Genomic DNA, 13521 nt, shown 5'->3' with positions numbered 1-13521 from the left:
GAAGCTGTGTGTGTGTGTGTATGTGTGTGTATGTGTGTGTGTGTGTGCGTGCGTGCGTGCGTGCGTGCGTGCGTGCGTGCGTGCGTGCGTGCGTGCGTGCGTGCGTGCGTGCGTGCGTGCGTGCGTGCGTGCGTGCGTGCGTGCGTGCGTGCGTGTGTGTGTGTGTGTATGTGTGTGTGTGTGTTTGTGTGTATGGGTGTATGCGTGTGCGTGCGTGTGTGTGTGTGTATCCACAGCCTTCCTTTAAATGATCACAGTTTACTTCTATGAATTGGACACTGTATTGGACAACTTCGTCATTCAGGAAGCGCTCTGCTGAAGCGACCACTTCATACCTCACCCTTATCTGTGCCATTACAGTGCTCTAGGTTGGATGTGCAGAGGACTTTCTCAATGTTAACAAAATCAGTTTTGCCAGTGTTTACGTTTTCAAAAAACAATTTGAGTTTTTTAGTTCCTGTTTGTAGGAGTTTTGGCTGCAAATGGGAAAGAATGTCCATAATACAGAAAGTAATCCACACTCACTCAAATCCGTAAAATGTTTTGTTCAGGAGCCTGGGCCGGAAGTAATTTGCTCTTCTTTGAAATTTAGCCGTATGAAGACCACAACAGTGCTATGCGATGGTGGCATTGTTGCTGATATCACTATCTCTGCTGTAGTGGTGTCATTGTCTCTCAGTATGTTGATGGGTCATCTCTCTGATGTGGCTCTTGTCTCCTCAGGATTCCCCACGGTGTTTGTGATAGCATGGATCATCAGCAGAGTGTACCTGGAGGACACAGGGTGAGCATCTGAGCACAGCATTTATGCCATCATTTTTTTTGCTGCGTGTTTGTACTCCAGGGAACAGACAAAGTGGGGGGGGGAATATTGTCGGACAGTTCTGCTTTGATCCATGTATTGCATGATGCATACCATTCTTGTGATCATCTTGGACATTGTATGATTCGACACTCTGATCTGATGTGTCAGCACGTCCTGGAGACAGCGTGCTCCCTTGACAGGCACTTCTCAAACAAAAAATCAAACAACGTGAAAGAACAGAAGATTGTTCTCATATTGGACATATTTTCCCTTTCTGTTAGGTGCTGGGAATGGAATGACTCCGACATCCCTTGGAGGGTGATCAACTGGCCCATTATGGCGTCTGTTATAGTAAGTGTGCTCATATCACCTTGTTTATGTCCCCGAATCTCAAAGCTGTTAAACTGAGTGCTTTGTGTGAGGAATGAGTGCAATGTCTGTTTATCATTCGCATAATCCTGCCAGAGCAGTTTTCGGGGCAGGTGAATTAATCTTTCAGGTTTTTTTTTTTTTCAAGTGATCGATTACTGTTGATATACAGTACTCGTGCCCGTTGCATACTGTATGGACAGGAATGTCGGTTTTTGGAGGAGGGAGGGATAATGTTCTTGTCAAGACCTGCTGAGGTCCGAGGGTGGACATTACTGTAAGCTTATGAGTGGGAAAGGTATCACATGGCCTAGCTAAGCTCTTGGTTGTCGTTTTTGGTTGTTTGCACCCCCGTGCATTTGCTTCTGTTAATGGGCTTAACCACTTGTGCGCTTGTCCACTGATATGAGCTTTTGGGATTTCCATTCAGTAGGCGAAGCCTCAACCGTTCAGTTGGTCTCCTTGTCCTCTGCCTCAACCTGACAGAGGAAAACACAAATAACCATGAATGATGTTAGAGTTTGTGACATTTGTTTTGCTGGTCTCCAATGTTGGAAACACACCTCACCCCGCCCGCCCCCCCCCCCCTCTACCCTCCACAAAAAGCAGGCCTCTTTTGAAAGTAGTGTCAGAAGCACAGCTGAACACCTCCCCACGCTCGTAGTGTTTTCAGAAATGAGACAACAATAGATAAATGCAGGTGTGTGGGTGGCTGCGTGTCAAGCTGCTCATTTAAAAGCTCCATGTGGGCCACTTTAGAGAGAGACTCGCCGCGTCGCCCCACAAAAAGCCTCCGAGCTGACGCTCTGTTTTTTTTTTCCGTTATCTCTCCGAGCTTTAATTAATGCCTACGCCTGCATTTGACCCGCCAGCCTTCTCGGAAGCTTTAACATTGATCGTGATACAAAGCATCAGGAATCCATTTCAGATGAAGTCAAGACACATAATGGCGTGAATGGACCCTATGATAGTGCAAACGGCAGGGAGTGGTTTGATGATTAGAGTGCTTTTAAAGAGTATAAAAACAGCAACCAATTGTTTTCATGTTTACAGGAATAGACATTTGTGCGTGTTTTCTCATGGCACCTGTGGAAAATAGTGCTAATGTTATGATGGAAAAAAATGTGACGCTTTGTTCTTCTTTCATTAGATCAATTTTATCCTCTTCATCAGCATCATACGGATCTTGGTGGAGAAGCTGAGATGCCCAGATGTTGGAGGAACTGATCAGTCTCAGTACAAGTTAGTCTCTCACGTTTACATGTCTGATTAGAGTGCTAAAGTGGTACAACACACAAATAATAGAAGTTAGTGCCCTCATGTGAACTGATACTGACAAAAGTCTAGAGTTGAAACTGCAAGTTGTCATTCATTGATTCATGTGGAGCACATCGTGTTCTAGGCTGATCTATTTCCCCAAAAGATTTTTTTTTTGTCTACGTTTCATTGACATGGAAGCCTCAAAATGGGTAGGAATGTATTCAGACTTAGACAGAAGAAGCGTGCTGTTCTTTCAGAACTATTAATCTAAACAGCTTGAGCGCTTGCAATCTGGTTTATTGTTCTCTGTGCTCTCGCAGAGTAAATGAGATGGGGTAATTTTCCACAGTGAAAATGTTACTTCTACACCCTTTTGTTATTGATTGATTGGGCAATTAGACAATCTTGGATATTTATGTATTTGTCTTATTTTTTTGCATTAAGTTGTGGTTCAATATCCATTATGCAATAACATCATGCAACATGCAGTCATAAAATATTGACGTATTATCTTTTTTTTTTTTTTTTGCTCAGGAGGCTGGCGAAATCAACACTTTTGTTGATTCCCTTATTTGGAGTACATTACATAGTGTTTGTTTACATCATGGGGAACAACAGTCAAGCCATAGAAAAATACAAAATATTCTTTGACTTGTGCGTCGGATCATTTCAGGTAAGGATAAAGCTTGCTAAGCTCGCATCTAGCAGTAAACTTCAGAGTGGTGTGTTGTGGGAAGATATCTTATCAGCACTCGGTCCAACAACAACAAAAAAAGAGATTAGGCTACAGAGAATCCGAGAGCAGTACGGTGTTACCACATAAGTCAAGTCCTCTGAGCCCTCTTTGGCTTCTAATGATTGGATTGGAGTATTTGAGACTTACCAACCATATCCACCAGCTTGACTGATCTCCAAGAAGAGCCCTTAGAAATGGTCAGCAGAATGTACAAAAGAATGCACTTAGGCTACTTGTAAATTTGAACTTCACAAAAACTGTTATCTTATCTTCCAGATCCAGTCATCCCTGTCTTGTGAATGAATGTAATGAATGATTTTCTTATCTCTAGGGCCTTGTTGTTGCTACCCTGTACTGCTTTTTGAACAGTGAGGTAAGCCCTTCCTCTACCCAGGCTCCTTTTATGCCATTATACATGTAATTCTTTTAGTCTAGTTCTTCAAACATTGCTGTAATTCTAGCACTGAAAAAGCAATTAGGCAACTTAAAGATCCTCTCAGTGTTACTTGTCATTTGTGGACTTACTGTCCGCCTGGTCTTAAATACTGTACAAATATCCACATGTGTGCACACACAGATGAGCTGACTTAAGCTACTGACAAACAAACAGACAGGCAGACAAACAGACAGACAGACCTGATTACAAAACCTCCAGTATTCAGTAGGCTACAGTACCTTCCTCTAAAAGCACAGGATTGACATGTTTATATTTTAAACAAACACCCATAAACTCACTAGTCAAGATACTACATCCAGGAACAATATAAATATTTTAAAACCACTTTGACTTAAATGCTAATGCATTGATTGTACAAGATAAATTGTGTTTTCTGGGTTCCCATGGCAACATCACTATAACTAGGTGCCAAGTGAGCATACATAAACATAATAAGCATTCTGTCACTGTTCCATAACTCCATAACTGGATTTAAACATGTCAGAAGAATTAATGATTGAAATTTAAAACAGTGCATAGTGTTATCCAGTAAATGTTGCAATGAAACTAACTAGTACTAGCTACAGTTCCTCAGAATTATGATTATTTGTGGCCTATGCTGTCTTATTGAACTACAAGAGCAGTCATCCTCAGAGCTGACCTCAGATCAGTGGACAGGCTCTTCGTGTCGCCTGTGGACCTTCATTATACAGAAATGCCCATCTGCTTCAGGGCCGAATCAAATCTGAACACATTATATTCTAACTGGAGGACATGGCTACAGTGCCGAGCCATTGCAGGCAACTCTTGAGTTTTGTTCCCCTTATGTCCACCATGTGCCCCAGGTCCTGAGCGAGCTCAAGCGGAAGTGGCGAAGCGTGTGCCTCAAGCGCTACGTCGGCCAGGACTACCGGCAGCACAGCTCGTCCATCTCTCGCAACGGCATGGACAATGTGTTGCAGTTCCGCCGCAACACCCGGGCTCAGTCTTTCCTGCAGACGGAGACCACCGTGGTGTAACCCGGACTTTTGGGAATCAGTGGGGTGGACATCTCCTGGAGATTTGACTTTGACCTTTCTACTGGGGGGGGTACAGCCGACTAAAGTGTGAAGTCCTTCTTGTGCTATTGATTTTGTTTCCATTTTTGAAATCCCAGAATTTGGTCTTAACATTGTGTTCTGGGTCATGCTTAAATGTCAAACATTTACATCACAACAGCTGTGGTATTTGTCACAGTGGCTTTGTGCTTGAAGCTTGATTATTTGATTAATATGGTTATTTTAGTACCTCTTTGATACTGGCTTGATGCTTTGTGGCATTTAGGTTCAAATTAAGTTTGTATATCACAGAGACGTGCTCTAATCAAAGGCAAACGTCACATGGGGGACAAGGCAGCTCATTTACTAGGGTTAATAGTGTCCACGATATTCAAGTGTGCTAATAATCTTAAAGCAACACCATGTAAGTTTTGCTCTCGGGGTCCCCCTACAGTTGGGAAACGGCCATTTCTTATATATGTCGTAAAATCTGTCACGGTTACACCAGAAGCAAGTTAGACATATAGCGTACAGTATAGGCTAGACTTGAGGCTGCACATTAAATATTAAATTATGTGGTAGCCTACTACGATACCAGTTATGTGATACATTTGTAAAACTAGGCTTTCAGCTCAGGTCTGTGCACGTTCTCGGTATTGGGATGATGTTGGTCATTGTTGGTCAATTACTTATTTAAAAAAAAAACCGATTACGATATTTATGAGCAATAGCGTAGCCTAATCTAGGGTGGTCATTTTTAGTGTCTTTATAACATAAAAAAAAATCGATGGTCACCAGATATTGTATTCTATGGTATTCACGTCCATAGTGGCATAGCCTATATTTGCACGCCCAAAATGTTTGGAGAGGCAGAGCTCTTATAATATGATGACAGAATCTTACACGTGATAACTTTGTTTTTCAAGATAATTGTTTGATCAGTAGCCTATAGGCGGTAGATTTACACGTTGAGCTATAACTAGCACACATAACCAGCTCCCGTGCAGTTTGGTTGGCAGCATGATGACACTAGAATCTGACTAGATGACAGAGCTAGGATAGGCTACACGTGCTTTTGTTGATAAGCCGATTTCTGCAGGAGGAGTTCTCACGTCTTGGGCAAACTCGGACTGCCTGCGTTGCAGCCCATAGCATGCATTTCAGCATATCATCATATGAATATAATTTCATGGGTTTTATTTTTTTCAAACGCCAAAAGATCACGTAGCTCATGTTTATAAGGCATCAACTGTCTATTCAACGCTCGCACAGAATTTGAGGAAGTGGTGGAGGAAGTGTGCCCTATATGCCGTAAAGCAGTCGAATTTTGGTTCGTACCGGTTCGTACCCGAACCCCAAAAGGTTGAAAAACTCCATGGTGTTGCTTTAAAGAAGGGCATCTGACAACAAAAGGGCAAGGCAATTAGTTTTCACTCAACCCTGTGAATGTAAAGAAAACAAATGGAGATGAGGAGATGAAGACATTTTTGCATCTTATAAACACTGACATATATACTGTATGTAACACCACAGGTCAACAGTTATACTGTAGATGTCTAGGCCCAGTACATATTTGACATAGGCCTGGCCCATGACATGACAGTGTTTGTGATGGTCCTACACTTCTCTAAATTAACACATTTAATATTGTGGTGTAGGCGATGCCATTTTGTCTGAGAGCCCCTCTGTTTAGACTTTGCTGAGGTGTGTGGTCTTGTATGTAAATACCAATACAGTGCCATCATTAGAAATATTTTTACATTGTTAAAAAGTGAAAGTGCTGAACATTTAGCAGTTCTTTCTCCCATATATCACCATTACATTATTAGCTAATTTGTCCCCCTTTCCTCATAACAAAAAGAAATCTAGCTGGTGTTTTTATGAATTTCTGCTACTCTGGTGGATTTGTTTTCTAAATGCCACATTAAAGCACAATATCAGTAGACCTTTATTCAAAGGTGTACTGAAAATACAAGCCATGCTAAAGTTTAACCAACACAAATTCTGCTCTCTGTTTTGTTGCTGTTGCAAGCTCAGTGTTCGCGGGGAAAGACTTCATGGAGGGCACAGAATGAATGTCATTAGTCGATGATAATGTTTCACAGCATGTGAATGTATTTTTCATTTTTTTGTACATGTGTATTTTTTTGATTGGATTAAACAGGATGGATATAGGAAGGATATTATTGTAATTGTGTGTACAGAGTTGTACATAGGAAATGTTCTTGTCAAGGAGGTTTGTTTATTGCTCTGTGGTCTTTTATGTATTGAACATGGAGGTCTGGCATTGTTTATTTGGTACAGTGTTATGATTGAAGTTCAGTCTTAATATCATTTAAATGAATCTTTGTGCCATATAATGTTTTTTTTTTTAAATATTAGCAAAAAGAAATAAGGGAAACCATGAAATAAAAGATTTATTATGTATTTATTTTCATGTGTCTGTTTGGTCTCAAAACCAAATATATTTTTCTGATACTGATACAATGACAAAATCTCAGGCTTAGAAAGAAACCTGTATTCTCCTCAAAAGCCAGTTTGTCATTATGCATATATTTTTTTAATTTGTCAGCATTTTTGGCATGTTCTGTTAGGGATTTTATTCAGCATGAGGAAGGGCTTGGATATCTGTCAGTCGGTGAAATGAAGACGGGGGAAGTTTTAAGGCTGCGTTCTAGTGAGAAGTTGTCCTTTGAAAGGTTGGCTTATCAAATATGGTCTATGTGTCGCAAACCAAACCAAACCAACATATTTAATGCCAGTCAGTATCATCTGCACAGTATGCACATCTTTGTCTCGTGCACTACTGTGTATAAATTTCTGCTTTTTGCATACTTCTATTCTGACAATGTGCTTCACTACCACGTGCCAGTGCGAGTACAGTAAAAAAAAAAAAAAAAAGTTTCAGCTCTCTGACTATGAATACAGGATATTTGAAGGCTTACCCACCTTAATACTTTGATATGTACAGAAAATAACAGTTCATATATCATCCTGTATCTCTCATCTGACCTGACTGCTGGAGAGTGCAGATCACAGCATGATATCATCACACAGAGCCTGTCTGGCCAAAAAACTCAAGTTGAATGTGGAAAATAAGCTGTTCTCTTTTTCGACCAACAAGCCTAAACATGCACTAGTACTCCCCCAAAAAGTACAACCTATTGAGATATTTGGTTTTCTAGGCTGTATTAATGTCTTGTCACAGAATGAAGGGGATTTCTTCTGATGGCTGTTGGCTCTTTCAGGCGTCCGGGTGGCAACCTTACGACAGTCAGGGTCTATTGTGATAGCTTAACTCTGCAACAGCTGCCCTTTCAATACCCAGGGCATTGAAAACTTCTTTGATGTGCTTCACTATGGCCCTTTTATGCTCAGACCAAGTCGCAGACGACGACCTTATGTCATCCCAGATTGTGGAAAAGGATTCTACCTGGCATAGAAGAAGAAGGCTTACGAAAGTCTCTTGGCAGAGAATGGCTTTGCCCAATGCTTCCTTTGTACTTCAGAGTGGCAGTGCGGCCAGGCAGGTTTTTTTTTTTTTTTTTAAGCGACAGAATGAACTAGAGGACTCGTGAGGAGCTTTCAAGCCTGTTAATTCCCCTGCTGCTTTGATGCTCCACCTTATAAATACTGCAGGTACATTTCTGCTCGCCTGCACGCAACATCCCTGCTGTTGGTTGTTTACTTGTGGGTTGAAGAAACATGACAATACTGTCTGTTTTTACAGTGTCCACCTGCAGGGGCTACCTGACTTGAATGTAAGCAGTATAGGCCCTGCAACGCCGTGATATTAGATTTGGGACCAGTGCGGCACCTTGTCTCCTTTCTGTATTTTTGCCAGTGTCTTTGGCTGAGTTCAGTTTTGGGTTTGATGTCGAGTAGACCAGGAGTGCGCATGACTCACTCAATGATGTCACACGGTAGACATAGTTTAGCCGGGGAGCTTTCACATTAGGATCCGTTCATTAGCTGAACGTGGCTAAATGCTGCTCTTCTTTTTAATTAGCTGCTAACTTTCCCCCCTCAGGCCCTGTGCTGATTGAAGAGATGCTAAGGGAGCACTAACGCTAACCTGAGCTGACAGTGGATGCGTCAGGGCTGCCCTTGACCATGTGTATGAGAATGGGAGACAGATGGCCAGCTTTATGCTCTTTGAATAATTTCCTTCCTTGGCACGGGCAACAATATATCTGACAGTTCCTGAATAGACCAGTTAAGAGATTAACACAAAGGTTCATGTCAGTCAATTTCATATCATTTTTGTCAAGGCTTTGTCTGAAAAGAGCACTGTATAGAGGGAGATTCTCTGGATTTGACCGCCCTGAGCACATTATAGAGGCCTACAGCAAATGTAAATGATTACATGTAACCACATTTTGCCTTTATAGGGTAAAGAATGTTCCAAATCAGACAAACAAATCAAAAAGAATCTGACTATTTTCCTTTTTTCCTTAACAAAAGCCTAGTGTCACGTCCAAAGATGTCCAGAACTCAGAAACTCAGAAGGGTAGGTAATAAAATGAAAGTTTGAGACTCATAGAAAATGAACTTTGTTGACTGTCAGGTTGGAAAAGCCTTGTCTGTGTTTCATTTGAAATGTTGTTTGTTTGTGAGCAGGAGGTTGATGCTGTGTGGAAAGACTATAGTGACAGAGAGTCTTCAGGGACTCTGACTGATACTTTCAACCTCTGCTCCCGTTTAAAAGTTGTTGACACCATGTGGAGGTGTGCAGGGGTCTGGGCTGATGTGCTCATACCTCGGCGTGACACGAGTTGTCTTGTGTGACGGGGTGAGAGAACAGGGAGGGCGTCTGTGGGACACGGCGAGGGGTGGTCATTCAAGCAGAGAGGAAGAGCAAGTGAGAGAGAGAAGAGTGAGGGAGGAGGAGGCCCAGGGGACTTGATGTGGTGGCGCCTTATGCAGGAGACACTCCTACCCCTGAGACATGCGCGCTCACACACACACACACACACACACACACACACACACACACACACACACACATACACACTGATACAGTACACTCACACACTCATGCAAACCTTCTGATAAATCTCTGCTTCATGGACTGCTGCACCTAGTTTAATCTACTTGACCCTATTTCAGTGTTGACAATTTGTGGTGTTCTCTCCTTTTTATTTATTTACTTCTTTTGTCCAAATGAGTGACTGCAGGTGTGCCTGGAAAGTTGTACCATCCTGTATGCATTTCTCCGGCACTAAAAAAGACCAGTTTGTTGTTGCCACTCGTCAATTCCCAGCGGAGGATGATGGAAACTGTATTGCCTCCGTTCTGAGTGACTTCGCCTGGTAGTCCTCACTTAGGCAGTGTCCTCCCATGCTGGCACAGCGCAGCGAGCGCTTCCTCTTATACGGTCATTAAAGCCCCTACCACTCTCAGCACGGCGCCTCTACGTTCATGTCGGGGCCAGTGTGATCAATAGAGCCTGCGGTGACTGCAGGATAATGGGTGCCGTTTGGACCTGTTTGCTGTCAGCGCTGTTGTGAGAGCAACATCAAGTCCATCTGCGTTTATTGACATGCAGCATGGGGCTTTCTCCTCGCTGTCTGGGTCAGGGTGAGAAATCAATACAAGGTGAGTTTCCAAGAGAAAAACGGCAATTAGACCCCTCACTGATAAAGGAGCCAGTTGTCTAACCGAGAGAAATATAAGAAATAAATGCATTGGTGGGCGCTGAGACAGATAAACAAATAGACTTCCATTGACAAAGTAATTTTTTTTTTTTTTTTTTTTAAAAGCCGCCTATTTGATTCAGAAAACATTTGGGCACGTTTGGCGTCTAAGAGAGAGATTGTGGTGGCTCGGACCAAAGTGCGAGGTCTGACGGACTCAGATGGACTGGGCCAAATCAGACCCACTGGCAGCAGATGGGAGTTCTACACACCTTGAATAATGAATGTTCCAACCAGGAGGGGAGAGAACACTCGCCACTCACACTGTCCTCCCCACTCACTCCCCCTCCCCCGAGAGGATAGTCGAAAATACCCACACAAAAATAGCAAATAAGAACAGGATAACATTCACCCCCATTGATGTTTCATAAACATGCTTCTAGACAGCATTTGTCTGAGTGCCCTGCTTCATTCAGGTTTCAGACATGGACTTAAATAAATGATGATGTGTGTATAAAATACAAACTTAAGAAGACCCAGAGATAAAAAAAAAAAAAAAAGAAAGAAGGGAAAAAAAACTGTGCCGTACACTCCCAGCTCTTCCAGACTGGATCCATGAATGTAAGAATAATTCCAAGTTCCATCCATGTCTTTTGAATGGCCAGTTAGATTAATGCAGGGCATGCGCAAAGCGTTTAATTACTTCTCTCCTTTGTTCATGGTCAAGTTCATTTGTAGGTGGGTCAGGGGATTCAGTCAAGCCATGAACAGACCTCATTGAGCAGATGGCTGACCGAGGACGCTGGAGGAACAGTGGCCCATGATGCAAATCTGCAAATGAGGACACCTGAATGTGACATGTGTGCCAGAGATGGACTCCTTCGCCAGCGCTACAGGATAGACGCCAAATATCTGTCTCTGCTTTTCCTGACATGCCGGGTCTCTTTCAAAGATATTACTGTGATAATTTCTCACTAAATCACTATCACTATCGCTAAATTAGTGTTTTGTTATTAGAATGCGCTTAATTGGATTTTTTTTTTTTTTTTTCAACATTGGCACCGCGGAGTGAGCTTTGCCCTCCACTGGGGTCATCGAGGAGTCCTTATTCACCCGGGAGAGAGTGATGTAGCTCCAGGCATGCCAATTAAGATCAAATATATTTCTCTCTGTTTCACTCCTACACGTCAGGGTCTAATTAAAGCACAGCCTTTGTTTTTGTCCATTTATAATGCTCCCATGGGAATGCCAGGATTTGTCCGAGGTTATTATTTTCCGACTTTTGCTTTGAATAAATGCATGCCAATCTTGTGTCTCTCAAATGTGACCAAGGCTGCACGCACATGCGTGCTAATGTTTGAATGAGAATTGAGTGCATCCCCAGTACACTCTGCTTAATATTCCTTTTAAATTAGCCGTCTTCATTACTGGTGGGACTGGAAGCTCAAGTGGCTCCAAAGTTTCCTCAGTCAACCCTCAGCTCAGGTCCGTAGAGACGTAGGCTATCTGAAATCCACACAGTGGCTTGTGACAAACAGTGGGGGGAGATTTCCACCAAGTGCTTACAACACCCACGCAGTCCTACCAATCACTATACCTCAATGGTATGAATCAGAGGTAAAAATTGTGCTCTTGATTTCGAGGCTGGGTGAGACTGTGTTCTTTACGCCCATTAACACAATATCGCTACGTATAATGAGGGAGTCACACAGTTCACTTTAAGATAAGTGCTAAAACCCCGATCTTCAGTTTGTCTCTTTGTCAGGACTGTGCTGCTCAGTGAGGTTTTGATGTGAGGGCAGACACAGCCAATACCCAGGATTGTCTAGAAGGGTTGACCTAGGGGGTAGCAGACTCCCATCTCATCAGTGGGAATCCTCCATGTAGCCCCCAGCCTGGTGGGTCTGATGCGTCCTCAGCTCTCTCTGCCAGCCTGGCCCGGGGCCGGACACGGGGCAGAGATGTGAATGCAGAGCTGCCGGTCACAGCCAAACCAAGCTGAGCTGCGGTGAAAAAGAACCTCGCCACCGCGGCCCCCTAGAGGTCTGCCGCCTGCATCTCGTTCTGTCATCGAAAAGCTCCTTTCATGTCTCTCAGTGTGACTGTGAGGACGAAAAGCTGGAGACATGAGAAAGGGAGAAATGTGAGCCGCAAAGCTGGCAGGCTTGGAGACCCCCCCCCCCCCCCACCCACCCCCACTCACCCCCCATCTACTCTGTCATCTGAACCCCCCCCTCCCATTCTCCATCCAGATTCTCCTCCCTTGCCAGGCCTCTTTGTGATTCTCTCTTTCACTACTGAATGTTTCATCTCTTTACCAAACCATGCTTCGCCCCAGTAGAATGCTCTCTCTATCTAACCAGCAGCACATATCTCTCCATGTCTAGGTTCAATGCCTTTTGTGCTGCCTCCTTGCATTTTGCAAGAAAGCGTAAATAATGAATACCTTCGACTTTCACCAAACAGGACATCTGTATCAATATCACTTTCTGCTGAGATTTTTTACCTTTGACAGACATGTGTTCTTTGATTAGAACAGACTGGAAATGTGTTGAGGAAATAGAGTTGAAAGAAAGAAGGGATTAAATATAAAAAAGCACTGTGCCTGTGAAGCACGGCGAGAAATGAATACATTTGAAATGAAGACATACTCGTACTTTTTTATTTTTCAAAAAGATACGGTTAAATCCAGCTTTTTCCCCTTCCACCCCCTTCACCCTAAATGGCCCATTGACATGAGCTGGTTAGAGCACTTACTCTGTTTACCTCCAGATCTGTCCTCATGACAGCTGTTCTCTCCATCGGCATGGTCATGAGGTATGGGGGGGAGTGGGACGTGGCCGGGGGGTAAGGAACATGACCGCTCTTAACCGTCCGGTCATGAATGAGCCCAGTCACGTCGGACTGAGGGCAGAGGCCATAGCTCTGGTGCTGTCGCTAAACACTGTCTATTTTGAAAACAAAAACATCAACTCGCCCCACTGCAGTCTGTTTACCAGCTAATTTACTGAGCACTTGGAAGTACCTGATTGGGCAAGAAGAGCAAAGAATATAGCTGAGGCAAACTAATTATGCCTCCACTCTGTGTTGGAACACAGGGTCAGACAGAGCAGCAGCCATCTCTCGACACGAGGCACTCATGGGTTTTGACAAGAACCCTTTACTCCCATCTCTGAAAGGAGAGAAGAGTGCGCTGTGGGGAAGATGTTCAGCTGTACTTGGGGACAGTGACAGTGACCTGC

The 13521-nt window shown here is 43.3% G+C and overlaps 1 protein-coding gene across 1 annotated transcript in view; it reads left to right on the top strand.

Annotated features, from left to right (window-relative positions):
* The window catches only part of vipr2 (vasoactive intestinal peptide receptor 2), a 28824-nt gene extending 23632 nt beyond the window's left edge, over positions 1-5192 (top strand). Inside the window, exons 8-13 of the mRNA XM_062521680.1 lie at positions 724-784; positions 1087-1156; positions 2325-2416; positions 2969-3107; positions 3502-3543; positions 4452-5192. Coding sequence (XP_062377664.1) covers positions 724-784; positions 1087-1156; positions 2325-2416; positions 2969-3107; positions 3502-3543; positions 4452-4625 — 578 coding nt within the window. The 3' untranslated portion in view covers positions 4626-5192. The remainder of the gene's footprint in view (positions 1-723; positions 785-1086; positions 1157-2324; positions 2417-2968; positions 3108-3501; positions 3544-4451) is intronic.
* Positions 5193-13521: the final 8329 nt, after the last annotated feature.

This window comes from Sardina pilchardus, chromosome 19, assembly GCF_963854185.1.
Source record: "Sardina pilchardus chromosome 19, fSarPil1.1, whole genome shotgun sequence".
NCBI classification, from domain to species: domain Eukaryota; kingdom Metazoa; phylum Chordata; class Actinopteri; order Clupeiformes; family Clupeidae; genus Sardina; species Sardina pilchardus.
The sequence above is the reverse complement of the archived record's forward strand: the minus strand, read 5'-3'. Positions and strand labels throughout refer to the sequence as shown.